This window comes from Ochotona princeps, chromosome 2 (genome assembly GCF_030435755.1).
Source record: "Ochotona princeps isolate mOchPri1 chromosome 2, mOchPri1.hap1, whole genome shotgun sequence".
Lineage (NCBI taxonomy): Eukaryota > Metazoa > Chordata > Mammalia > Lagomorpha > Ochotonidae > Ochotona > Ochotona princeps.
The window spans coordinates 99,842,256-99,869,705 of record NC_080833.1 but is presented as its reverse complement, the minus strand read 5'-3'; the positions used below and the strand labels follow the sequence as shown (position 1 = coordinate 99,869,705).

Here is a 27,450-nt window from a genome sequence, read left to right as displayed (position 1 = left end):
CATCACTTGTGGCTTGGGCAGCAGAGGATGGGCTAAGTCCTAGGACTACTGTACCCCACGTGGGAAACCCAGTGGAGGCTCTTGGCTCCTGGTTTTGGATTGGCTCAGCTCTGGCCACTGTGGCCATCTGGGAGTGAACTAGCAGATAAAGATCTCTTTGCTTCTCATTCTCTTTGTAGTTTTGCCTTTAAAGTAAAAATTTATCTTAAATTAAACCAAAAACAAAACAGAATTACAGAGGAGGTAGGGAGAGGAAGCAGGGAGAGGTTTACCCTTCTCTGCTAGTTCACTAATTCATTCCCCAAGTGGCTATGATGGCCAGGGCCAGGAAAGGCTTAACTCAGGAGCTAGGCACTTCATCTGGGTCACCCTCATGGGTGGCAGAAGCCCAATGACTTGGGCCATCTTCTGCTTTTCCAGGCACATTGCAGGGAGCTGCAATGGAAGTGGGACAGCTGGATCTTGAATTGGTGCTCATATGGAATGCTGGCATTATAGGTGATAGCTTAGCCTACTGTGCCACAATGCTGGACCTACCTGGAATTAAGAATTTTGGGAGGAAAGGATTTCTAATGAAAATAAGAAAATCTAAAACATTCTGAAATATAAAAGTCTCAAATGTTTGTGTCAGGTTGCTAATTGCTATGTAACGACTCAAATACCTCACTTTAGTGGCTTAAAAATATTACTTCTCAATTGTGTCATGATAATGCAGGTGAGGTGAGGTGGAGGGGGTGCATGTGGGGAAAACTTTATTATGCATACCACTTGAGCGTCCACAGCTAAGAGCTAGTTAAGAACCCCTGAGCCAATAAATTCACCACCCTGAGGGTCCTAGTCTTCCATTACTTCCTTTGTACCCAGCAGGCTAAGGAAGAAACAGCATGAAGCATATTTGGAAAGTTGTAGAAGGCGGCCGAGTCTCACTAGGATGGTAACATGGCTGGCTGCAGTGACAACTGGGAGAATCTCTTGAGTAACCCAGAAGAAGAGGAAATGGAGTGAACATACAGCACTTGCCCCTGCTTACATGGTCAGACATGTTTATTACATCATGTCAATGATAATACAAATACTACAGATACAATGATGTCACCACCAAGTGACACAAAATGAAATGATACTAAATTCTACAAACACTATAAACTTGTAACTAAAATACTGTTAGATTATAAAAATATTAAATTATGATACATATGTTACATGATGAAAATACTAAATAGTGCAATGACGTTAAGTAACATGATGGTAACCAATACTACTAGTGACATACACTAATATCAAAATGATACACCACTAAATGATAACACTGACAGTAGATGATACCATGATATTCAACTCAGTTTATACATGAAGGGACTTCAGAAAACTCAGAGGAAATGTCTAGTGTGAAAAAATGTGCACAGATTTCAAACATTTTTGCACCAAAATAAACAATATTCTACTTCCATTTTCCACAAAATTTTTGAAGTGCCTTCATACAAAGCATTCCGTTGGTCTTCAGCCCAGGAGGAGCAACTAACTTCTTGGACTGAGACAGCTGCATTGAAATGGCTGGCTGGCCACAGCGATCTACTCTGCCCGTCACCAAAAGATGGCTATGGGGGAGCGTGCTGAGCAAGCTGAGACAAGAGATGGGGTGCAGGCCGTAGTAGAGACGGTAACAACACCGGCTCTCCCAAAAGGTAAGAAGAAAAAACCAACCAGGGGTGTTCTGATTTTCACTGGGATTTATGTACAGTTCTGCCAGAGTTGTTTTCCAAAATATTTTCCTTTATGTTAATAACCAACTGGCTGTTGTGCCACGCATTAAATATGTTGATTGGCTAGCCAACATGTACTCTCAGCTCTAGGGTGGTAAGATTATGCTTCATTTTGAGGAGGGGGTAAGGCTTGAAGGTGAAACAGAATGCCAAGAGCAAAACCCAAGGACCATGGTTAAGTGGTCATTCCCAGGTCCTAATGCAAGCCAGCAATGGCAGTGTTATGTGCTCAGTAAGCAAGGTTAGATGCCAAAAAGGACTTTGAGGTCAGCCAGGGTGAGCTTGGTGACAGATTCTCCAGAACCTGATAGAACCTGCTTGGCCAAATCTTTCTTTTTCTCTTGGAGCTGCAAGATCTTCTCTTCCACTGTCCCCTTACACACAAATCTGAAACAAACAACGGTTTTGTTTTATAACTATCAAAAATCCAAAGCAGCATATCCAGTAACATATCCAAACTTCAATTTTTGCTTTAAGATTTTAATGAGGTTTCTTCAGGTTTTCTTTGGTTTAGTTGAGAATTCCACATTTATGGGTTCCAAATAACCTGGACTAAATACATGCCATATAATGGACTGAAATAGACTTTACTTCTCTCTCCCAATCTCTCTTAGATTTATTTACTTATTTGAAAGTCAGAGTTACAGTGAAAAGAGATCTTCCAATTACTGCCTCACTTCCCAGTTGGCAACAACAGCCAGGACTGGGCCAGGCTGAAGCCAGGAGCCAGGAGCAAGAAGATTCATCCAGATCTCCTACATGGATGCCACCTACACACTTGAGCCACCTTCCATTGCTTTTTTTCTAGGACATTAACAGGGAGCTAGATCAGAAGTAGAGCAGCGGGGACATGAACATCACCCATCGGGACGCTGGCATCACAGGCTACGGCTTTTATTTGCTCCATCACAATGCCAGCCCCTTAATTTCTTTCTATAATAAAGGTAATTAAGAAAGCCCAAGTATGTAAAAGCAAAGAGTCAATTTCCACATAAAAAATTCTATTTGACAGGCCAGATGCCTCAAAAGTTCTTAAACTCCTGCTAAATATCTATGCTAATAGTTTAATAAGTAGTGTTTAATTTTTTGGCTGTTTCACATTGAAAACAGGCTTTTCAAACCAAGGAAATGCCACTGTTACCATTCTTTCAATCATTCAACAAGTACTGATTAGGCACTTGGTATGAACCACATACCATGCTGGGTTTGGGAATAGAGAGATGAATGTTTTCCTCTGAAGACAGACATGAAAATTAAACAATAATAATATGACATGGTTAATATTACAGTAGAAGTATGTCCAATGTGCAAAGGAAAGCAAAGGAAATTTTCCCAAAGCATTTCAGGAAGGCTCCATTACAGAGGTGTGGGTTTACTCTTAATGTATGACTTGTAGGATAAACACAGGTTTTCCAGATAGCAGACTGGGGAGGGCTATTATGAGTTCTGTGCATGTCATCAAAGACAGTTATTTTATCCAAAAGTGAGAGCTACTGAAGAATGTGAAGACTGGAATGACACAATCTGACGACAACAGGAGTCACCAGAGCTGGGAAAATGAAGATGGCAGGTCTGGGGAAGAGGGGACTATCAGAAAGACCTGGGATGTGAAAGCTGAGGAGGTAGGATCTAGTTTCTGGCTACATGATTAGAGAAGCAGGAATATTATTCCTAACAACAAAAAGTATAAAAGTACCACTCAAGGTGGTAGGAAAAAAGGAACAATTTCAGCCTGAGTCCCTGAAACATGTAATTGTGTGCTCAACAGCAGTGCTCAGTAGGCCTTCTGAGCTGCATACATGATGACTTCATGAGTAATCGATAAGAATGTGGGCACTTGGAGTCAGATGTTTGGCAGGGAGCTGATATCCAGGCAGATAATGTTTAGGAGACCTTGGAACTGGAGATGCAGATTTTAGACTTACTGGAGTGGTCAGAATTTTTAAAGGAAGGCATACGGAGTGAGTAGAAGATAGGAAAAATACCAGTCATCGTTTTGCAAAAGTTGGGTTTCTTTGTTCTCCTTCAATAAGGGCAGTTTCAGTGGAGCAGCAATGAAGGGTGGTTTGCAAGGGCAAAGCAGTGAATGGGAGATACACTAGCAGAGACACTAGCAGAGACACACAGTGACTTCCTCAGAAAACTTTCTTCATCAGTGGAAAGGATGAAGAAAGAGAGAGCCACTGAGAGTAGACTGTAGCACTAAGGCAGGTTTTGTTGTTTTTAAAGACAAGAGGGTCTAAGAGGAATGGTCTACAAAATAGCTAGCATTGGAACCAGCTCTTCAAAACTGCCAGTATCAACACACACACACACACACACACACACACACACACACACACACACACACACAAGCCGTGGTAGGATTTCAAACCCAAGACGACAGGCTTGGCAACTGTACCCTACTCAGAATTTGGGCTTTCTTCTGCTGAGAAGGACATCTCTAAACAAAAGAACTGTAGTACATTAATGCCAATGTCTTCACTTTGATCATCTTTTTTTGTGGTTATGTAAAAAGACATCCATACTGTTGGTAAATACACATTAAGGTACTTAATAAGGAGGAATTCTGGATGCAACTTACTCTCAAATAGCCCAGAAAAAGTTTATGCACATACAGGCAGTATATGCAAATTTCTTGTAACTATTCTTGCAACTTTTCTGTATGTCTGAAACGAAACGTTAAAAGATAGGTAGGTCCTTTCATGGGCCACCCTGACTGAGTTACAGCTCACCATCACACACTAATGTGTTCTTCTGCAGTGATCAGCTCCAAGGTTAGCCCAACTGCTTGTCTCCCTTCTGACTGCTGCAAGCCTGGGGGTGGAGCTTCAGGAGCGTCCCCAGTAAGCGATCATCACGTACTCTACCCATGGCAGCACTTCCCAAGGAAGACCCTTACAACAGCAGAGTTGGGAAGCGTCATGGGGCCCTTCACTTGCCTGTGGACGACAACGTCTTTCTGCTGCCCCACTCGGTAAATTCGGTCACATGCTTGATCTTCAAGTGATGGGTTCCTGTCAGAGAAAGGCAAAGCTTAAATGTGCTGACAACCTAGACTAGGGATGGCAACACACACACAGTTTTTGCATGGCTATTGAGCTAAGAGTGCTTGTTACATTTTTAAAATGACTTAAGGAAATGAAGTAGAACACAAAGAATATATGATAGAAAGCCATGTAGCTTCCAAAGGCTGAAATATTTAGAGAATGTTTGTTGATCTTTGCCATGGGCTAAACTGGCCTCAGACTAGTGTGAAATCATCCTGCTCTCCAATGAGAAATTGGGATCCTACTATGAATAGCTTTCAGCACCCTACCATTGGTTGATAATAATCAATAAGGAGAGGGGAATCAGTATTCAATTCTGGTACTACTGTGTTCCAGCTACCTGGATGACCTTGGGGAAGTGATATAACCTGAAGGTTCTGGATGCCTCCTTACAAATGTGAAGGCAAATAATCTTGGATACTCAACATTTCTCAAACTTTCATATCCTATGATTCAACTAAAGAGATTTAACTTGCTTCCTTCTTCAGCAGGCCTCTCCTCTCTCTCTCTCAGGTATGAGGGAGTTCTAGTCAGACAAAAGACATTCTTCTGGACAGTAACACCAGGCTGGCCTGTTTGTACCAATTTGGGCTTCCTGGAGACTTGAACCAACGACACCCAAGCGTCTGCAATCCCTGGGAGGCAGAATTAAAACCTAGAAGCATGGGCTAAGATGACTCTCCCCTTGCAATCCATGAACTCAGGCATGCTCTATACAGAACAGATATGCTCCTGATACGGACACACACACAACAAATCCATGGAATATGTGTTTAGTGTATCTTAATAGAATTAGAAAATTCCTTTTCCCTGGGCAGTACTGGTTTTCCCTCTTCTTTAAAGTTGAGTGCCCTTGGAGCTCAATACATGAGGCTGGAATATGATGTATCATAGAAGAGGTAAAACTTGGTGATGATAGTTCTTAGCCACAAGGAAAGCTGTGCTCTCAGTTTCCATGGAAACATGTTATATCAATAATACAGTGGACAAGCTGTTTTCAGTAGCCATTTGAAGGCTTACCAGCTCAGGAATTCAGGGAGGCCAACTAGGCCTTTTCTCTGTTAAACCTGTTTGCACAGAGGCATCTCCGTGACACAGAGCACTTTCACTGTGACAGGTCAGCAGTGCTCATCATCCCTCTAGACCACTGGCCTTCCCGCTGTGCTCTGACAACTCAAGAAAAAGCCAGCATTGTTACCAGTGCATGTCCAGAAGAAAAAGATGGTTTCCTCCAGTCAGATTTAGACCAACACCTCCAGCCAAGAGGGAAATTAGCATAACCTTCGAAACAAAACAAAACATCATTAACTCTTTAAGGACTCATTCTCCTAATACATCCCTCTTCTGTCTCAAGTTCAAATCCAAGATCAACGTGCTCCTATCAAATTTCCTTCAGCTTTTATAAACACGCATGTTTTGAAACATTAAGAAGTCATCTCACAAGCCTCACTGTTGAAAACATTCTCACATCACATGTGCTTTTTTTTTTTTTGTGAATTCCCAAATATATTTTGTGTCTGCCAAAATATACAAATACTGTAACTTAGAGCCCTGGGAATGGTCAGGCCAATTAACTTTCCATTAACCAGATATGTTTGTTCCATTAGTCCCTACCCCTCCATTGTGAGAATACTTCTCTTGCCTATTTATGCTTTCTTAATCCTTATTATCTATTGTCGAATGGATTTGCCTTCCCTCTCCTTTATTATTTCCTCATATCGAAATCAGTGTTCGCCTCTTCCTCAATGCTTCTCCTGATCCTCCTCAATTCTGCTCCTCTTCACCTTTTATTCTTCATATTTATTCTCTTTACAATAGTTGTACATTTTAGTAAGTACTGCAATAGCTGTCTAATAAATTGGAAACACTGTGGTCCAGGGCTGTGATGTGAACATCTTTTTCTTTTGTTTTATTTTATTTTAAAGAGTCACAGAGTGAGTCTTCCATCTGCTGGTTCAAGACCCTCACAGTCACAATGGCCAGGCTGGGATAGGCTGAAGCCAGGAACCAGGAATTCCAAACTAGTCTCTCACATGGATGTCAAAGGTCCAAGTGCTTAGGCCAGCCTCCACTGCTTTCCCAGGTGCATCAGTCAGGGTCAGAGCTGGATCAGGGCAAGCAGGATTCAAACTGACACTCTAATACAGGATGCTGGCACCTCAGGGGGTACTAATCTCATGTACCACATTCCAGTTCCTATACTGTGAATATCTTTGAGTCACTACGTGGTTCTCTGAGAACAATTTGTTTCTTATTATACGGCTCGAATGTGGCCAGTTGATACCTGAGGGCTGCCGGAGCGGTTAAATGCTTCCACCAAATCCATTCTCTGTTTGGGGTTGACGGAACCATCGATGGTGGCATAAGTCAGTCCACGCCTCTTGAGGTGCAATGCTACAACTCGGAGCATGCTGGTCCACTGAGAGACAATAACACTGGAAAGAAGGGCAATAAAAAAAAAAAAAAAAAAAAAACATGCTTCCGAAATAGATCAAACTCCTTACAGGGCCTTACGGTCCTTGTCACCCTGCTGCCCATGGGGAAATGCTCGTGCTTCGGCCCCAGTATAAGATCACAATGGTGGCTAAAGTGACAGCTCCAGCTCTGCTTCCCAGTACTCATGCAGAGACCTGAGGTCCCACAGGAAAGGTGCACCAGCCCCTCCCTGTGCCAGCCAGAGCAAGCGGCTAGAGTTTCCCCAGCCCCCAAGGCAATGTTATCATTCAAATGTTACATTTTTAGACAGAAGTGTTTCACATATCTGCACATGCAGATGTGGCATATATATGTGAAGTCTACAACTGATGAAGCAGACCCCCTTGTATCCAAGCAGCCTACTCAAGACATGACCAGCACTACCGGCACTTCTCAGGGACTTGCCCGTCCACTCCCTTGCTCTGACTGCACCCTGCACTTCTCTCCTTTAAGAGCTTCTCCAAATGCTAAGCCCACCTGACCATCCAAGGAGGGCCTTTCCAGTCTGTGCCACAGATATCTTAATTAGAAATCACAGGGGAGCTGGCCTGTGAGCTCAGTGATTTTTTTGTTGAGCACAACTTGGGTCCTTGATGAATAAAGACAGGATTTGTGACTATCGGCAATACCAATTGTTCCTAATTCATTACTACTAATATTTGGATAATGCAGTAATACATTTACCTCTTTTGGGACTTTGAATTGCTTCGGATTGCCTCCAGTTCTGCCAACAGAGATGTTATCTGGGAAAAGGTTAGATTAACAGCAGTTTTAAATAATTCATCATTCTCCACGCTTTCTCACTTAAGTCACTCAGTTTCCTGGATTGTATCTATGCTCTGCTCTTTATTTTTAAATTTCCTTGTTATTTATTTGTTTGAGAGACAGAAAGTTTCCATTCATGGGTTCACTCACCAAACACCTGAAACCACCAAGGCTGGACTTGAGCAAACCTAGGAGCCAGGAATTCAAAGACTCCCACATGGCGGCAGGAATCCCATCACTTAAGCATCATTGTCTTCAGGGTCTGTAGTTACTAAGCAGAAAGCTAGCAACAAGCCAGGGGCTTTGACTGCTAGGCTAAATGCAGTTCCTATGTTTCTGGTCTTATCTATTTCATTCTCTGCATCCAGAAGGCTGTTTTTGAACTGCAAGTTTGTTAATTTGCTTCCCTGGCTGAAGCGCCTTCCATGGCTTGATGCTCCTTAAAAACGGGCAGATGCTGATGCAGCGGCTTAAGCTGCTGCTCAGGATATCCATATCCCACATCAGAATGCCACTTTGAATCATGGCTCCTCCACTTTTTTTTTTTTTTTTTTAAGATTTATTTTATTTTTATTACAAAGTCAGATATACTGAGAGGAGGAGAGATAGAGAGGAAGTGGAGCTGCCGGGATTAGAACCAGCAGCCATATGGGATCAAGGCGAGGACCTTAGCCACTAGGCCACGCTGCCAAGCCCGGCTCCTCCACTTTTGAGTTAGCTTCTTGCAAATGCATCCCGCGAAGTAGCAGATGATGGCTTAAGTGCTTGGGTCTCTGCCGCCTATGTAGAAGACCCAGATGAAGTTCTGGGCTCCCGGCTTTGGTCTGGCTCAGCCATGGCTGTTGTGGGCATTTGGATGGATGACATATTGCAGCCTCTGTCTCTGTTACTCTGCCTTGCAAACAGATGAAAATAAACAGACATTTAAAACATCATATAAAGTCTAGTTGTTAACTTTGAAAAAAAAAAAAAAGACAAAAGCGAAAAACAAACTAGATCCTCGCCGTTCTAGGCACTGCTCATTCCTCCCCATGCCCTCCTTGGACAACACTTTAACCACACCAGATTCTGCTTCTGAAAAGTCACATCCCTGGGGTAGATTCATGGTTCATGAGCTAGAGTCAAATTTTGGCAAGAAGATACCTTCTGTATTTCAAATAGTCATAAGTGATTTGCTATCATTAAGGGGCTGACATGAAGAAGCCTTGTGAATATTATTTCCCAAGTATTAAACAGAAAACACAGCATTATTAGGAATGTACGTTTTAACTCAACAGCTGGCTATAAAAGCACCGGAACGTAGACTCTGATCACATCTTGTGCTTGTCAGGTTTCTCTCTGTTAGTCACAGTAAAGACCCAGGTAAATGCCGTAAATTTTTAATTAAAAGGTATTTCTTATACAATACCATTCCCCTGGCAGTGACCTCTTTTCCAGTTACATTTTTTTTTCAAAAAGCCTTTCAAGAGAGAGGTTGAGACTAGGACTGGCAGCTTAAGATCTGCAGAGAGAAAAGCCCCACTTGGAGGTCAGGCAGGATAACGGAGTACATTCCCAACTGACGCAGGGCAGGACTTCGGCTTCAGCAGAGCTCAGGCTGCCTAATTCTGCAGCCTTACAAAGTGCCGCGGGAAACAGAACAGGATGACTAATGAAGACAGGAGGTCATGCGGGACACAGCGTTTGTGGATGCAGGCCTTCCAGCGAGCCACAGCCATTGGCTCGCACATGTATCACATGATCCCTAGGGTCAAGCCTTTGTTGCTCTCCTTTCAAGATTTCTCTCTACAAATTGTTCACTCTCTTTAACCTATCCCTAGCATAAATGTGGCAGGCTCCTCCAGTGACCCAGGACAGAAAACTTGCCTTGATACCAGCTGGTACTGTCCTGAATTTCTCTCTCTGAATGCCCACCAAGCCATAAAGCTTCTGGGTCATTTATGAAATGAAATGAGGATCTCATCACCCAGAGTTTAAGAGTTGCAGCTCTATAAGCACAACAGGAGCTCCTTGAAGTGCTCTCACACAGGACAATGCAGGAGCAATCCTAGTCCCTACCAGAACAAGGTGACACAAGTACCTTGGTGCTCTCTCGTTTGTCTTCAAAGAGCTCCACTTTGAAGCAGGTGCCGTTAAGGGAAACAGTAGGTGATGGGTCTGGGTCATGGAGTTCGGACAAGGTCAGAGCGTTGAGCTGGTCTTCTAGGGAGAGGACGAGGCCTTCGCTCTTCAGTTCTGTGGGATCCAGGGCCTGAGCAGGACGGAGACAGTGACAGCTGGGCAGTGGAGGAGGCAGCAAGACTTCCTGCTTGTTGCAGAGGTTCCCACTGTACAACATGGCATAGACCAAGATGTCCTGCAATTCCTCTCGAGAAAATCCCGAGAAACCCTGATCATGGAGGGTCTGTTGTTGCAGGTTTTTTTTTTTTTTTAACCAGATTAAAGATAAACAAATGATGAAACTTTTTAAAAACTTGCCAAATTACATGATTCTGTTACTTCCCAGTTAGAACAATATTATTAATTAAGCTGGTGATAGTCAAAATACATTATCATGGCTCCTGAAATAACATACTTCTCCTTCCATGAAGGTAACTTTATTTTTTCTAATTACTTGAGTTTTACACATAAAAGCCCCAGTACCAACGAGGCAGAAAACACCTATAACTAAATTAACTTGATGACATTCTGATATGCCAAAAAGCTTTCAGAAATCGCTTCCTTTTGAACAAAATGCCATTTTTCAACCTAAGATAAAGTTTGTCTAAAACAAGAGAAACCATTAAAAACACCGTTCTCATGCCATGGGAATGATCAAGATTAATAAAGAGTGATGGAGTAAATAAACGTCCCTCCTCTATGCCCCACCATGAAACCCAGAACACTGCTTCCTCTGACCCAGCAGACCAGATGCTGGGTGCAAGAGGCAAACAGACTTGTGCAGTAGCCTCTGTGAGTTAGGCATTTCTCTTACCGACTTCAGTAAAGAAAGATGACAGCAACACTGGCGGAGTCTCAGCAACTGGGACAATATGTGCACGGTGCTGGACCTTGGCGAGTCTGCAGCCACGGAGGACCCTGGCCCACTGGACCCGAACTCCCGGGCCACTTTCAAGAGGGGAAACATGTCACAGGAAATGGTACAGGATTCAACACAGAGAAACACAGAGAAGGCAGGTTCTAACTCACTTCTAGACCAAGAAAACCAAAGGAAATACTGATTATCCATATAAACCTAGTTGTACTATAGTAAGACAAGTTTTGGTGACCCGGTATGAAGTTGGCAGATGAGTATATTTCACTCTGGTTTAGGGTTCTGCACTAAGCTCCAATCTCTCTGACACGAAGGATTCCTGCTTTCTCTGACCGGCCATATGTATGATGACTACTCTACAGCTTACCTCTGCTGAAGGGATTATCAGGACTTCCTCCTGATCGGTTGCTTCCACTCTCTTGCCTTTTGAGGTAGGACTGCAGAGCTGACCTGCCTCACATCAGAAGAGAGAAAAAACACAGATCAAACAGGTTTACAGTGAGTACTATTCAACTGCGCTTGTGGCAGGATCTTGGTTGATAGCCACAGACTTTTTGAATGATGGCCATTACACAGGTAAGGCACAAGAAACTGCTTAAAAAAAACAACAAAAACTGTTTTTTAAAATGAGATAGCAAGTAAAAAGTAGGAAACAGAAAAAACATATTTATACTTGAAATGAAAGGTAGCAGAGAATAATGCTGGAATTCAAAACAGGACAAGAGCTCCAGAGAAAATGGTGGGAACAGACAATATGAAGGAGAGCGAGGCAGCTTTTTAAGTGTCAGTGAGATGCTGCATGTCCGGTCCAAGGTCAGCTTCTCCAATGCAGCTCCACAGTTTGACTGCACAGTGTCTTGCCTATGACATCCATGCAAGGAAGTCATGAAGAATAGGTTCCAAACTGCCTTCAGGGTGCGTATGACACACAAGGAAGGGAAGGAAGGAGAAAGGGGAACTAAAAACAGGTGGAATACAGATATTCAACCTACTAATAATACCAGAAATATGGTTTATCTTAATTTCAGCCTTGATTCACTTCTAACAGATAATAGGAATGAAACAACACAGAGAGAGGGGCTTTTGTCACTGTACACACCTTGATCTTGCATACAGGACACTGTATACAGTCTCTTCATCTTCAGAAAGCTTTAACTGGTGTAACTGAAATTTACGCTGCGGCAGCATCACCTGGAGGAAGGTGATTTTACATAAATTCACCGAATTTCACATAGCAAATTCCCCAGACTTGACACCAGAAACCCAGCTAAGCCCTGCCAAGCAGCTTCCACCGCTGCCCACAATCATGGCCACTTTGACACAGAGCACAAGAGCTCCCTGGTATCAAGGCACAACTGCAGCCTGGGGTCTCCTTGAGAAATGGGAGGCTCTGGGTTCCTGAAGCATGGCAACTGGCTGCTGCCCCAGTCAGGACAAGAACAGTGTCACCCTCCTCCCCAACAGTCTCCCCCTTGCACGGGCAGGTCCACATTTGATTACCAGAGGTTTGCCTGTGGAATCCAGTTGGTTTTTTGTTCTCCTTAGTAAAAGGCTCTGGGTTAAAATACTTAATCGCTCTCCTCCTTTCTTTGAACCATTGTCAACCTGACTTCTCCACAGATTGAAATCATCAAATGGAGAACAACGAAGAAATCTTTTTTGTTGTGGATGAAAGACGCAGAGTAGAGAAGGATAGGTACCGGAGGAAAGAGTAAAGGTTCAAAGTGAGATACAAGATGAAAAACAAATCAGATTTTCTGTTACATCTGTCATCTAACCATTGCTAAGACTGCATTTCATAGCAAAGCTCTCTGTTAACCAGATCAAAAGGATTCAACTCAATAATGAAAACCACATTATAAAAACACCACGTTTTCCCTTTAACAATACCTCTATCTTCAAAACAGGAGATATAACAGCCAGAATTTATTCCTGTAGCTTCAAAGGCTAGCAAAGATATTCAATATTCTGCATAGGCTAACTTGAATAACAGAAAGCATTTGAAAATCAGCTTCAAATAAACTGTCATACTGACCCTATACCATGTGTTTTGGAGCAGAGAGGCCTAAAACATTCACTGGACTATAGAACAGTGACTTTTGTTTTTTTTAATTCAATCTGTCCCTAGGTTTTTGCATATTCAGGCGCTGGATGTAATCAAAGTCGTATATCAGGCAGTCAGATAGCAGATCTCTTTGCATAAATATTAATTCTCTTGCTGTTTCAAGGTTGATAGGCGTGCCATCTGCTCCATGCACTCATCTGGCACACACAGGAGTTATCATGAGATAGGAAGCAGCAATGCAGGGTATGGACAAGGTTCACACTCACATAATTCCAAAGAAGCTACTCACTTCAGCAGGGAATACATATCCAACAAGTTGTTTTGAATAGGGGTTCCAGTAACAGCCCAACGGGCACGGGCTCGTAGCTTACACACAGCTATAGATGTTTGCACTCGGGGATTCTTCACATTGTGAGCCTCATCTAATATGATCCGAGCCCAGACTATTCGAAGCAAAGGTGTTGAGGTGCCCTGGAAAAACACAGGTGAAACCAAAGAACAATAGGGAAAATGTACAGGTATTCAAGGTGATGGAGAAATAACAAACACATATTGAGGACCCACTCTTACCTTCAAGGTACACTTAATAAGAGGTAAGAAGCCAATCACGGGAACAGATAGATGCTTAGTCTAGCTGTTAAGACACTCATGTCCCGACACAGAATCAAGATGGCGGAATAGGGTAAGGACACATTTATGCGGACAGAAAAACATTTAATCAGGATGAAGCAGAGAGGACATATTTCAGGAAAAAGGAAGGGACAGAACAACAGCAGAGGGGTACCTGGAGACTGACAGACACAGGAAAGCAGAGGACACAACAGTGTGGTGTTGCAGTGACTGATACTCCAGCACGGCCATCTGAGCTCCACCAGCAGCTGGAACTCCACCAGCAACCAGGTGGGAAGGGACTTTCACTGAGAGCTTGGGTGGTGAACCCAGACAAAGAACTGTCCGTTCTACTGGTACGTTTGATTTGATCAGGAGCAGACACAGAGCAGCAGATCTCAGACAGGCAGTGCAAGAACAGAGTGGATTCCATAGCCCAGTCAGCCCCATAGAGCTGAATTGGGCGCCATTTTGCGTAAAGAGGAAAGGGCAAAGGAAAGGACTGAGCATGCATTGAGCTGGGAGTGAGCTCATTTCTGACTCAGTGAACTGCAACGATGTGGCATTCTACGGGTTCCACCCAGGGCAGGTCTGGATAGCCCTCGGATCTGACGGCCAGCAGATCAAGAACTGTAGTGGTGGTATGTCAGGCGCCATTTTCGGCACTGTGGCAATAGCTTTGGGACTGCAGGGGACAATAGCGAACTGCACATGTGCTGAGCTCGGGAGAACTTGCTGAGTTCACTGGATTGCACTGGTCCCACAGGAAAATAATACTGACTGTGGCAGCCTACCGGTCAAAATAGGTCCGTGTGGCACCCAGACCTAACGTCCAACAGGTTCCGACAAGATCAGGGCCACCAACAATTTAATTATATAGGACCCCTGCTGTCTCTCTAATCCTGAGGACCTGGCTGTGTTTGTCCACACTGCATCCCTGACTCCTGACAGGACATCTCACACACTGCTCAACATTTACTGACCAAACAGCATGTGTGACCTGTGTAAACAGGAGGCAAGAGATGAGGCATTCTAGCAAACCGTGGGAGAGTCGGGAGAGTAATCCAGAAAGGATCCTTGAAGCAGGGTAAAATAAATATCTGACAGGAAAGAATGCAAGCATGCTCTCATTCAGAGGGAGAGTAGGAACAGCAAGGAGTGGCTGAGCATGAGAGAGCCACAGGAGGGAGAAGGTGGAGGATCGAGCACAGGAGCCTAAAACGTCACAAAACAACAAAGAGTCACTGAGAAATCTGGAAGACTCTTAATCTGGAAGGAGTCAAACTGGTCGTAAGCCAGAGAAGCATCCTGAGAAATCTATGAATACCTTATTGTACTGAAAATAAAAGCTTATACAGAAGATCAGTTCTGGGTTCACAATATTTCCATTGCACAGTTGAGAGCCTGGGACCCATTGATAAACTTTCAACGTTCTTTGCCCATCATTTAGCCATATCATTTATCATTTGGCCCAGGTGTAGCCCCAGTTGTTTGGTCCATTTGTAGCCCCAAGTGTTTTCAATGACTTTCTGGGAAGCAGAAGAGAGACAGGAAATGAAACTTTAATACCACACTAAAGAATGTCATGCGACTACAATCCAAATACTCTAAAATAAAAACAGCAATGAAAGGTTTTTGTATATTTATGTCTTACCATCACTGCAATGCAGTTTGTTTTCTTTTGTTCTAAAACACAACTGAATACTGAGCCTTATCATATCCAGAGAGCTACAACTCTTATCACTGATGTGGTTATCTGGACATAGGGAGGAACTGTACATTTCCACAGGTAGAACGACTGCAAGGCTATGAAAAGCCTTCCATCAAAGGACGTGTGGCTCCAGCTCTACCTCCCTTGCCTTCCCCACGCCTCACCTCCACACTCAGCTCTGCACCTGAAACTTCTCCCTCTTGCTTCTTTGTGGGAATCTCCTTAGCCACAAGGCTATAGGTAGTGATCACGATGTCGTATGTTGACAGCCTGCATAGATATAACACAAAGCTACAGTAAACAATTCCTCTACAGACTGAGACACCTGGAGATGGAGTTGACCTCTCCACATAAAAGCCTATGGCTGGAAGGACAGACAGCAGCATTCATTAACTTCTGTGTGTCTATCTCTCTCTCTCTCTCTCTCACACACACACACACACACACACACACAAACACGAATTTGGAATCATTAAATTTAATCCAGCTGGCTTCCCTATCGCTCAACCCCTGATTTTTTTTTTTTTTAAAGATTTTATTCATTTTTATTACAGCCAGATATACACAGAGGAGGAGAGACAGAGAGGAAGATCTTCTGTCCGATGTTTCACTCCCCAAGTGAGCCGCAACGGGCCAATGCGCGCTGATCCGAAGCCGGGAACCTGGAACCTCTTCCGGGTCCCCCACGCGGGTGCAGGGTCCCAATGCATTGGGCCGTCCTCAACTGCTTTCCCAGGCCACAAGCAGGGAGCTGGATGGGAAGTGGAGCTGCCGGGACCAGAACCGGCGCCCATATGGGATCCCGGGGCTTTCAAGGCGAGGACTTTAGCCGCTAGGCCACGCCGCCGGGCCCAACCCCTGATTATTTTTACAGGCAGCTCACCTCACTATTTGGCTAGTATGGCCTCCTTCTTCCCAGCCAATGAATCAGAAAGGAAAATCTCTTGCTAGGGTCATAATAATATATATATATATAATAATAATGATATATATAATAATATATAATAATAATGATATAAATAATAATATTTAATATATAATATATAATAATGATGATATAATAATACTAATAATACTAATAATAATATATATATAATAATATATAATAATAATGATATACTCTGGCCAGGACGGTACGTGGGATAGGGTTGGCAATTAACATTTAATACTAATTTGAGATGGATGACACTGCAGTCTCAAGGAAGAAGGAAACCCTCCAAGCATCTTCTATTAGCAGTGCTTCCTTCCCTACCCTCGCCTCACTCTACAGTGGGTTTGTGAAAACCAGCTCATCTAAAAATGCAGGCTTACCGTAAGCTACCAGCTTACCTTCCCTACATCCTTTACATGTAAAGGGTCTTAATGAAAAGCAGATATTTTCCTAATGAAGCTTAATACTGTGTATCTCAGAGATCTTTGATAGTTTCGATGAACATGGCATGTGTAATTCAGAGAGACAGCAATGTCTGCAACCTGCCTTCGGTTCATATTAACCAAGAATGCTCTGAACACTGACTTTCTGAGTGTTAACACTGCAAATATGACCCACGTAAATATTCTGAAATCCCAAAAACAGCTCTTCAGGGCCTGAGCATCAGATAAGGGATTCCTGACCTGCAGTGTATTCTGGATGGCAAACCAGTTGTGCTCAAAGCACAAATTAAGTGAGTGCTGCTCTATTTCACCCTAAACAATTTAGAACAAAGGCCAGCACCATATAGTACCCTACACCAGGGAAGAGGTGCACCCCCCCAGATGCCGCCCTGAGACCTTCTGTTTGCTGCAGAGACCACCAGTAGGAGAGTGCCAGTGTTACAGGAATGAGAATCACCAGTGGGGAAGCTTACTTCCAAAGGACTGCTGCCCTGTTTTTTTAGGAGATAAAACAGCCATCACCAGAGGCTGGGAGCAGAGATTACTCAGAAACAACCCTGTTCTCCTCCTTGATTCGAGCAGCAGGTATTCACCCCTGATTCTCACAGCACAATTACAACAGCAAAGGACTCCTTGAAAGCCCAAGATGGAGGCTACCACTCAGACTCCAATCTGAGGCAACATTTCCTTTCTTCTCTTGTGAGTATCCCCCTTCAGAAATTTACAGTTAACTTTAAATACCATAAATGCAAGCCTAAAGGCTCTTAGATGTGTGAAAAATAATGCCACAAAAATATACACAACCGGAGACTCGCAAGATGGCCGACATAGGAGGAAGACTGTGAGAGAGCTCACAGACAGAGAGGGCTAGAACGCGACAAAAGCGTAAGTGGAGCAGCATAGAACTACAGGGAGAAGAACGTGAAGTTCCCTGGACAGTGTGGAACCAAAAAAATCCACACAACTCGGAAGAGCAACCAGGGAAAAACAAAACGAAGGGCAGGGAAGACGACTTTCCGCTCCTGACCTGCTGAATCACCTTTGAATGCGGACGCTGAAAGCCGCCAACCGACCCGCAGACGCTGAAAGCCGCCGACCGACCTGCAGACGCTCTGGCCGTGAGGACCGGCGGTGATCGGGACCTGCTGGCATCTGCTCACCCTGGTCACCAGGACCTGCCAGGACCTCCGCCCGCTGCGGACACCAGGACCCTGAGTCACTGGGACCCGCCGGCATTCACCCACCCTGGTCGCCAAGCCCCGCCGGGACCACCGCAGCCTCCAGGTTCCACCCGCCTACACCAGCCGGGACCAGCAACGGACACAATAGCAGGGAGACGCATCCGCGGCGAGGGTTCCCACCAGAGGAAGAGGCAGACTGCAAGAACCTGAGGTTTGAGTGAGTTGGGTGGGGACAGTGGTGGGTTGGAGGCTTCGGGAGTTGGCCCCCCAGGGGCATGCACAGAGCCTGAACACAATTGGTGCTCGTCTCCCCGCCCCTCCCCCCCCCGAGACTCCAGCGTCTAGAGACACAGGGCGAGTGCCTTGAAACTGCCAAAGCTGTGTCTGGGAGAAAGGCAAAAGGCACACTGGATACTCCCCTGTGCCTTTGCGGTCTGGCACTCAGCTGGGCGGTGCTATCCCACAGGAACCCAAGCACGCCTCTGGGCTGGGCAGTCCCGTGCTAGCGCTGGGGCAGTCGGTCCCCTGCAAGCACTGGGGTGGGCGGGCCTGCGCAGGAGGCACTTCCAGAGAGCACTTGGAACACCCCACGCCCTATAGTCCCGTGCTTGGGAGACGAACCAGGAGAACACTGCAGACCCGTGTGCAGGAGGCGTTCCCAGAGAGCACCTGGAACCTCCATGCCCTGCAGTCCCTGGCACTGGGGACACACTGAGAAAGCACCTAGAATCCTCTGAGCCCTGTGATCGCGCGCACAGGGGGCGCGCACAGAGAGTGCCTTCACTCCCCCACACCCTGTGGTAGCATACCTGTAGGGGACGAGCTGAGAGTGCGCTTTGAATCCGCTGGGCCCTGGAAGTGGCGCCCTGAGGTCCAGTGTTCTGGAGACGCACCAAAAGTGCCTTGAAAATTCCCACACCCTGCTACTCCACGCCTGCAGACTCCGATCTCTACAGGATAGTGCTTGGAGACCCCTCAGCACACTGGTGCCTAGGTCTCTCAAAAAAGAAACACTAACACAATGGGAAGAAATACCAGAAAAGGTAATGATCCAGATGAGAGTGCCAACACCCTACCAATAAAGGATCAAAAGCCAATGTCTATTTCGGAGATGCGAGATGAAGACATAGAAGATCTACCAGACAAGGAATTCAAAAAAATAATGTTAAAATATGTCAGAGACAATGAGAAGAATTGGGAGGACTTCAAGGAATTCAAGAACCACATAGCCTCAGAAATACAACAAATGAAAAGTAAAATCCTTGACTTAGAGCACAAAATTGAGAGCCTAACCAACAGAACAAATACAGCAGAAGAGAGGATCTCTGAAATGGAAGACACACAAAACGAACATACCCAGTTCATTAAACAGCTGGAGACAAGTCTGAACAAAGCCAATAAGACCATACAAGAAATGAAAGACAACCTCAGAAAATCAAATATTAGGATTATTGGCCTTCCTGAAGGAGCGGAAAAAGAGTCAGGAATGCAAATGGTGCTCGACGAAATTATACAGGAAAACTTCCAAAACACTTGGAACATGAACCCAGCCCAAATCCAGGACGGTCAGAGGACTCCCAGCAGATATGACCAAAGCGATCTTCACCCAGACATATGGTGCTCAAGTTCCACTCCAATGAAGACAAAGAAAGAATCCTGAGACAAGTACGAAGCAGAGAAAAGATCACATACAGGGGAAAACCAATCAGGATCACTGCTGACTTCTCTGAAGAGACTTTACAAGCAAGAAGAGAATGGACAAGGATCTTCCAAATCCTGAATCAGAACAACTGTCAACCAAGAATATTGTACCCAGCAAAGATCTCATTCGTATTTGAGAACGAAATCAAATACTTTCACAGCAAAGAGAAATTAGAAGAATATGCCAGCACAAAACCAGCTCTACAAAATCTCCTTAGAAATGCACTAAATCCAGAAAAAAAGGAGGTGAATCATAAGCAAAGATGGCAAACAGGAAGGTCTCCCCACTAAAGTCCACACAAGGAAGGGCAATTACACAGATATCAACACCCACAAAAACAAGTATGGCAGGGCATAATCACAACCTCTCAATTTTAACTCTTAACACAAATGGCCTGAACTCACCAATAAAAAGGCATAGATTAACAGAATGGATTATCAAACAGCACCCAACTATCTGTTGCCTACAAGAGACACATCTAACCAGAAGAGATTCGAAGAAGCTGAAAGTGAAAGGTTGGAAACAGATATTTCATGCCAATGGACGAGAAAAAAAGGCTGGGGTAGCTGTCTTAATTTCAGATGATGTGGACTTCAATCTGACACACATCAAAAAGGACAGGGAAGGACATTATATATTGGTGAAGGGACTGACCCATCAGGAAGTAATTACCATTGTGAACATATATGCACCAAATTCAAACGCACCTAGCTACGTGAAGCAATTACTCACGGACTTAAGGGGAGACATAGATATGCACACAATAATAGTGGGTGATCTTAACACCCCACTAACAACAATAGACAGATCAACAAAACAAAAACTCAACAAAGAAACAACAGAGCTCATACAAACAATAGAACAACTGGACTTGGTTGACATTTATAGAATTTTTTACCCTAAGGCCACAGATTATACATTTTTTTCAGCAGTGCATGGCACCTTCTCCAGGATCGACCACATGATAGGACACAAAGCAAACCTAAATAACTTCAAAAAGATAGGAATCATACCATGTACCCGCTCAGACCACCACGGAATGAAGCTGGAAATCAGCAATTCAAAATGCCCCAGGAAATACAGAAACTCTTGGAGGCTGAACAATATGCTATTAAACGAACAATGGATCAGAGAAGAAATTAAAGATGAGATCAAAAAATTTATGGAAACCAATGAAAACTCTGACACAACATTCCAAAATTTGTGGGACACTGCCAAAGCAGTGCTACGGGGTAAACTCATTGCAATTGGAGCTCATGTCAAGGCCCAAGAGAGGCGCCAAATACCAGAACTACACACACCTCCAGGAATTGGAAAAACAACAGCAGAAGTGCCCCACACACAATAGGAAACAAGAAATCATCAAAACAAGGGAGGAAATCAACCAGATAGAAATAAAAAAAACCATACACAAAATCAATGAATCAAAAAGCTGGTTTTTTGAGAAGATAAACAAGATAGACACCCCACTGGCCCGACTGACAAAGAAAAAACAAGAGAAGGCAAGAATTAACAGCATCAAAGATGAAAAAGGCAACATAACAACAGACACCGCATCCATTAAGGCCATAATTATAAATTACTACAAAGCACTGTACTCCAACAAATCAGAAGATCACCAAGAAATGGAAAAGTTCTTAGACTCACACAACCTGCCAAAACTTAGCCCAGAGGCAACAAACAACCTGAACAAACCCATAACTGAAGTAGAGATTGAATCAGTGATTAAAGACCTCCCAACAAAGAAAAGCCCAGGCCCAGACGGCTTCACTCCAGAATTCTACAAAACATTCCGAACAGAGCTGACCCCAATCCTCTACAAACTCTTCAAAACAATAGAAAAAGAGGCAACCCTTCCAAACTCATTCTATGAAGCCAACATTACCTTAATCCCAAAACCAGACAGAGAACTAACAGAGAAGGAAAACTACAGACCTATCTCTTTGATGAACATTGATGCTAAGATTCTCAACAAAATCCTAGCCAACAGAATTCAAAAACACATCAGACAGATCGTTCATCCAGATCAAGTAGGATTCATCCCTGGAATGCAGGGATGGTTCAACATTCGCAAATCCATAAATGTGATACACTACATCCAAAAACTGAAAAACAAGAATCACATGATAGTATCAATAGATGCAGAAAAAGCTTTCGACAAAATCCAACACCACTTCCTACTAAAAACCCTAACCAAGGTAGGCATAGATGGAAAAATCCACAACATAATTAAAGCCATATATGAAAAACCCAACGCCAGCATCATACTGAATGGAGAAAAGCTGGAACCCTTCCCACTGAGATCTGGAACAAGACAGGGATGTCCACTTTCTCCACTACTATTCAACATAGCCCTAGAGGTACTCGCTGAGGCCATAAGACAAGAAAAAGAAATCAGAGGAATCCAAATGGGAAACGAAGAAGTCAAACTCTCACTATATGCAGATGATATGATTCTTTATGTAGAAGAGCCAAGAGACTCAATACAGAGACTGCTAGAACTTGTGCGAGAGTTTGGTAGAGTGGCAGGGTACAAAATTAATGAACAAAAATCAACAGCCATAGTGTATGCGAACAGCCCCAAGATGGAAAAAGACTTAACCAGCAAGATACCATTCAAAATAACAGACAAAAGTATGAAATATCTGGGAATAAATCTAACCAAAAATGTAGGAGACTTATTTGAAGAAAACTACAAACTACTTAAAAAAGAAATTGAACAAGACCTCAAAAGATGGAGTAACATCCCATGCTCCTGGATAGGTAAAATCAATATCATTAAAATGTCTATACTGCCAAAAGCAATATATACATTCAACGCAATCCCAATCAAATTGCCCAAAACATTCTTCATGGAACTGGAAACAATGATCCAAAGGTTCATCTGGAAGCACAAAAAACCACGGATAGCTAGAACCATCCTGAAGAACAGGAAGTTAGCAGGGGGAATCACAGTTCTGGACCTCTGGACATACTATAGGGCAGTGGTTATCAAAACAGCGTGGTACTGGCACAAAGATAGAGAGGAAGATCAATGGAGCAGAATAGAAACACCAGAAGGAAACCCACACAGATACAGCCAAATAATCTTTGACAAAAAGACAAACGACAATCCAGGCAAATGGGAAGGTCTGTTCAATAAATGCTGTTGGGACAACTGGTTAATAGCCTGCAGAAACAAAAAAATAGATCCACATCTCTCACCATACACTAAGATCAGATCTAAATGGATAACAGATCTAAACCTACATCCAGAAACCTTCAAACTTTTGGAAGAAAATGTTGGAAACACACTGGAACACTTAGGGGTAGGCCCCCACTTCCTAAAAAAGACTCCAAATGCAGTAGAAATTGAGACCAAAATAAACAATTGGGACCTCATCAAACTAAGAAGCTTCTGTACAGCTAGAGAAACAATCAACAAAGTAAAAAAGCAACCCACAGAATGGGAGAAGATCTTCGCACACGACATAGGTGATAGAGGGCTGATCTCCAGAATATACAAAGAGCTACAAAACAACCAAAATGTCAAAACAAACAAGCCACTCAAGAAATGGGCACGGGAAATGGGCAGACACTTCACAAAGGAACAAGCCCAAATGGCAAATAAACATATGAAAAAATGCTCAAGTTCCCTGGCAATAAGGGAAATCCAAATTAAAACATCAATGAGGTACCACCTAACGCCAGTAAGACTGGCCCACATGAATAAAAGCACCAACAACACTTGTTGGCGAGGTTGCAGGGAAAAGGGATCCCTACTCCACTGCTGGTGGGGCTGCAGGATGGTACAGCCTCTATGGAAATCAGTATGGAGAATATTCAAACAACTCAAATTCAACATACCATATGATCCAGCAATAGCACTCCTAGGGATATATCCAGAACACTTGTTTTATGAGAAACCAACATGCACTCCTATGCTCATAGCAGCACAATCAGTAATTGCAAAAACATGGAAGCAACCAAAATGCCCATCAGCAGAGGATTGGATAAGAAAGCTATGGTTCATCTACTCCATGGAATACTACTCAGCTATTAAAAAAAACAAAATGCAGTTCTTTGTGGCCAAATGGGCCAAACTGGAAACCATAATGCTAAGGGAAATGAGCCAATCACAAAAGGTTAAATACCACATGTTTGCCTTAATTTAAGATGATATGATGTTATGTTTAACATGTTATGTTTTGAATGTTATATGTTGTGTATAAACTAAAATTGAAGTATAGGTGAGGTGGTCACAGAAGGTGGCTGGGAACTCGCATTTACTTTTAACATACTGATTACTCATTACTATGTCAATTAATTCCATAATGATGTAAATTTTTGCTGATGGTATGTTGGAGCTTTCAATTGACTGGGATGATACTCTGCTGGCTCTGTCTTCAGACCAGAGAGGGTATACCTAAGAAGCCGTTGAACTTGACTGGACAATAAGATGCTGGACTCTATGTTTGGTATATGCTTGCAATGGGGGAATCTCAACTGAACTTGAGCTGTGGTTATGCAACAAGGTGGAGGAATCCACCATGGTGGGAGGGTTTGGGGAGGGGTGGGAGAACCCAAGTATCTATGTAACTGTGTCACATAATACAATGTAATTAATGAAGTTAAATAATAAATAATTAAAAAAAAAAAAAAAAAAAAAGAAACCCCCCCCCCCCAAAAAAATACACAACCAGTCAATATCAACTGACCACGAGCATGATATCACAATGCTCTGTTAGATTGGGTTGGTTCTAGTCTCACTAACAGAAAACAAATGTGAATCTGGATTCAGAGCTTGGGCCACTAGGCCCGCAGAACATCGTCTATCAGGACATACTACTGCCTTCTGGCTGACAACTAAGGGACTGCAGCCCAGCTCACATGACAGCAGCTTCTGCTGCGGACAGTGACAAATGACAGAGGAAAAGAATACGATTTGCTCTCCTAGCCCAGGCTGAAGGCCATTCAGTTTCACAAAATAACACTCATATTGACTAAGCAAAAAAATAAATAAATAAAAATAAAGAGAGTGAGCTGGAACGTCAACAAGTTTGCACGTGACGCTCATGCACTTACACTTTGGCGTGTTGGGTCCGGAGCGGCCCGTGGTAGAGACAGACTCTGAGTTTGCTGCTGTTCACATGTTTCTCCACCTCATTCTTCCAGTGATGGATCAGAGAAGCAGGGCAGATGATCAGTGTTCCATGGGAGATAAAGTCAGCCGAGTCTTGAGAGGCAGAGAAAATCAATACCTAGTTATCCTCATTAAATAGCCTTTAACTTCTTAAAAGCATTACCTCTTCTCCTTACTGGCTTTATTCCCACAATCAATATTTTTAACTGTTGTACTTATATCTACACACAGTCTTTACAGAATAGGAAACGCAGAAGATGGTCTTTTAAACCAAAACAATTCAGTATTTATTTTGTAGAAGTGTCAACAAGAGAGAAAAAGCTAAAGAAGAAAGTGGAAGAAAAAGCTAAAGGAGGTAGTGATCAAGCAGGCAGTGTGCCAGACGGCAATGTGCTTTCACACGGTGGCCACAGCAAGAATGCTGGATCAGATCTTGGAGTATTGTTTCTTTTTTTCTGAAAAGAGTAACTTATTACACTTGTACATTAAAGTGTAAGTACAAACCCCTTTTCTAAGATACATAAAGCTGACTTTAGAAGCAGTGAATGGTAGGGCTATCACCCCCACCCCGACTCCCATCTGCGTGTGCCTGTGCCCTCTGCCAGCACCCCCACATCTGCAGTGCACACAGCCCTGGAGCTCCCCTCTGTCTAACCACCTGAGAACAGTCCCTGTGTACATGAGGACCTGCCAGTGCCGCTAACTATATATAATAAACAGGTCTTTAAGGTACTTCTAACGCTATTACACTTTCAAAACACAGGTTAAGAAACAATCTATAATCTAGAAATGTCTGAAATTTCAGAAGAATGGAAAACAGTCTCTACTACAGTGCCTAAAAGAATTTGCAGTGGATCCTTAAAAAATAATACATTAATTCAGATCTACCCTATAGTTTTACATTAATATGAACAAAAATAATAACTATTATGCTTAAACTAAGTCTTCTGGAGCCTTAACTTTCTTTATAAATTATTTTAATCACACACCAAGCTAAGCTTATTTTAAAAGGGAAAAAAATGACCACTTATAATTAGCATACTCAGTATCAGAAATAATATCATAGGAAAGTAATCTAATACTGGCTTTCCAGCATTAATTAAATATGATCAAGGTATCCTCGTGTAATTTAACAGCTCCTTTTCTCTGGGGGCTCAAATGATAAAGGAAGTGACATAAGGCACTTGTTGTCTACCGTCTTTGGAAAGCCACGTCAAAGACAAGTTTTTGTCCTTTTCTTTGTTGGCCTCTTGATTGTTTTGGGTCAGGATGAGTGCAATCATTGTCAGGGTTTTTCCCAGGCCCATATCGTCCGCTGGAAAACAAGCACAAAATTAAAGGAGTTAATTACTAACAGCAAAGAACCAGCATGGGAGCAGAAACCACCAACAGGCAAGTCCCCCTGGTTCCCCTCATTGGTATCCGCCCCATCCAAGCCACTGCTCTTTGCCTATCCTAGTGGATCCTCTCTTCCTTACTGAAACGAACTCTACCTCTGTGCAATTTACTTTGAGATCTAGGTCAAAAGCATTCACTACTTCTCCTATAAAATTTAAAACTATTAATTTGGGTCTTACTCCTAGCTTCTATGTTATATTGTTACCTACCTAGCATGGAGATCAGTATCAATTCAATTTGATGATGCTGCCCACTCTTTTCATCTGTTAACTGAAAAAATAAGCCAAAGTCCAGTAGATTTACCCCACCACCTACTCTACTGGTGCTACCACATACCTGGAGTTAAAGAGATAACTCAAAACCCTTACCTTAATCATCAGAAAAGGACATAAAGGAACATTTCTTGGGTAGTGTCATTGTGCCTGCCACTGAGCTTATCTAATTTAATATTTACATCCTATAGGGAACTGTAACGCTCACTTTAACAGATGACACTGAGACTAGGTCATAAAGATATCAAGTTTATCCAAAATAAACATTGTGGAGTAAGACAAGTACAATGTCAAAGCCTGGGCTCCGTTCTAATTGTGGCTCTGCCACTGGACAAAACAGCCACCACCGCAAGCCTCTCTATTGTCCTCTGGAAAACCTGCTCACTAGCTTGGACTCAGCTGCCAGTTCAGGAAAATTCTCATCATTTTAGAACTCTGCCGAAATTGTATCAAGAACAGAACTTATGCTAACCACCTGTTGTCCTTCTCAGATTTTGGTATATGCCAGGCTAAATAAATCTGCCTCTGTGAGAAGCTCCCTGTAAAAACCGTGGGCACTGAACCTCTGACAAGCTTCTCTCTCCAGTGAGGACCACTTCACATCTGTTGTCACAGTCCACCACTACAAGAAGGAAACCTGACTTGGTCACTACTCCGAGACGACTCTGGAAGCTGGTGCATGGTTTGCCCTGGAACATCCTGGATCTGGTCCTGGTGCCTTTCCTTGGTGCTGACTTGGTCTCAGTCTTGCTGACTTGGTCTCAATCCTTTCACCAGAATGACAGCTCTGAGTTGTTCTAGCAAATCAGCAAGCCAGAGGGTGGTCTTGGGGACCCCGAACAGTCACTTTCTAGCCGCAGAGGATATTTGTTGTGCTGTCTGTAACTATTGCACCTTGGGAAGTTTTAGCCTGACAAGTCCCCAGGCAG

The 27,450-nt window shown here is 43.3% G+C and overlaps 1 protein-coding gene across 3 annotated transcripts in view; it reads right to left on the bottom strand.

Moving 5' to 3' along the window:
* Window positions 1–1,026: 1,026 nt before the first annotated feature.
* The window catches only part of TTF2 (transcription termination factor 2), a 46,952-nt gene continuing 20,528 nt past the window's right edge, over window positions 1,027–27,450 (bottom strand). The window contains exons 10-23 of one of the 3 annotated variants that reach the window (XR_009244904.1): window positions 26,047–26,166; window positions 24,794–24,944; window positions 15,637–15,742; window positions 13,442–13,623; window positions 12,588–12,741; window positions 12,187–12,278; window positions 11,455–11,537; window positions 11,028–11,161; window positions 10,134–10,304; window positions 7,973–8,031; window positions 7,098–7,248; window positions 5,834–6,094; window positions 4,702–4,780; window positions 1,027–2,150 (exon numbers count right to left, since the gene is read on the bottom strand). Coding sequence is in view for 2 of the 3 variants with exons in the window: in XM_058660110.1 (XP_058516093.1) it covers window positions 2,006–2,150; window positions 4,706–4,780; window positions 6,012–6,094; window positions 7,098–7,248; window positions 7,973–8,031; window positions 10,134–10,304; window positions 11,028–11,161; window positions 11,455–11,537; window positions 12,187–12,278; window positions 12,588–12,741; window positions 13,442–13,623; window positions 15,637–15,742; window positions 24,794–24,944; window positions 26,047–26,166 (1,706 nt within the window). In the remaining variant the exon portion in view is untranslated. The remainder of the gene's footprint in view (window positions 2,151–4,701; window positions 4,781–5,833; window positions 6,095–7,097; window positions 7,249–7,972; window positions 8,032–10,133; window positions 10,305–11,027; window positions 11,162–11,454; window positions 11,538–12,186; window positions 12,279–12,587; window positions 12,742–13,441; window positions 13,624–15,636; window positions 15,743–24,793; window positions 24,945–26,046; window positions 26,167–27,450) is intronic. The other 2 variants (XM_058660109.1, XM_058660110.1) reach the window with 2 other exon arrangements.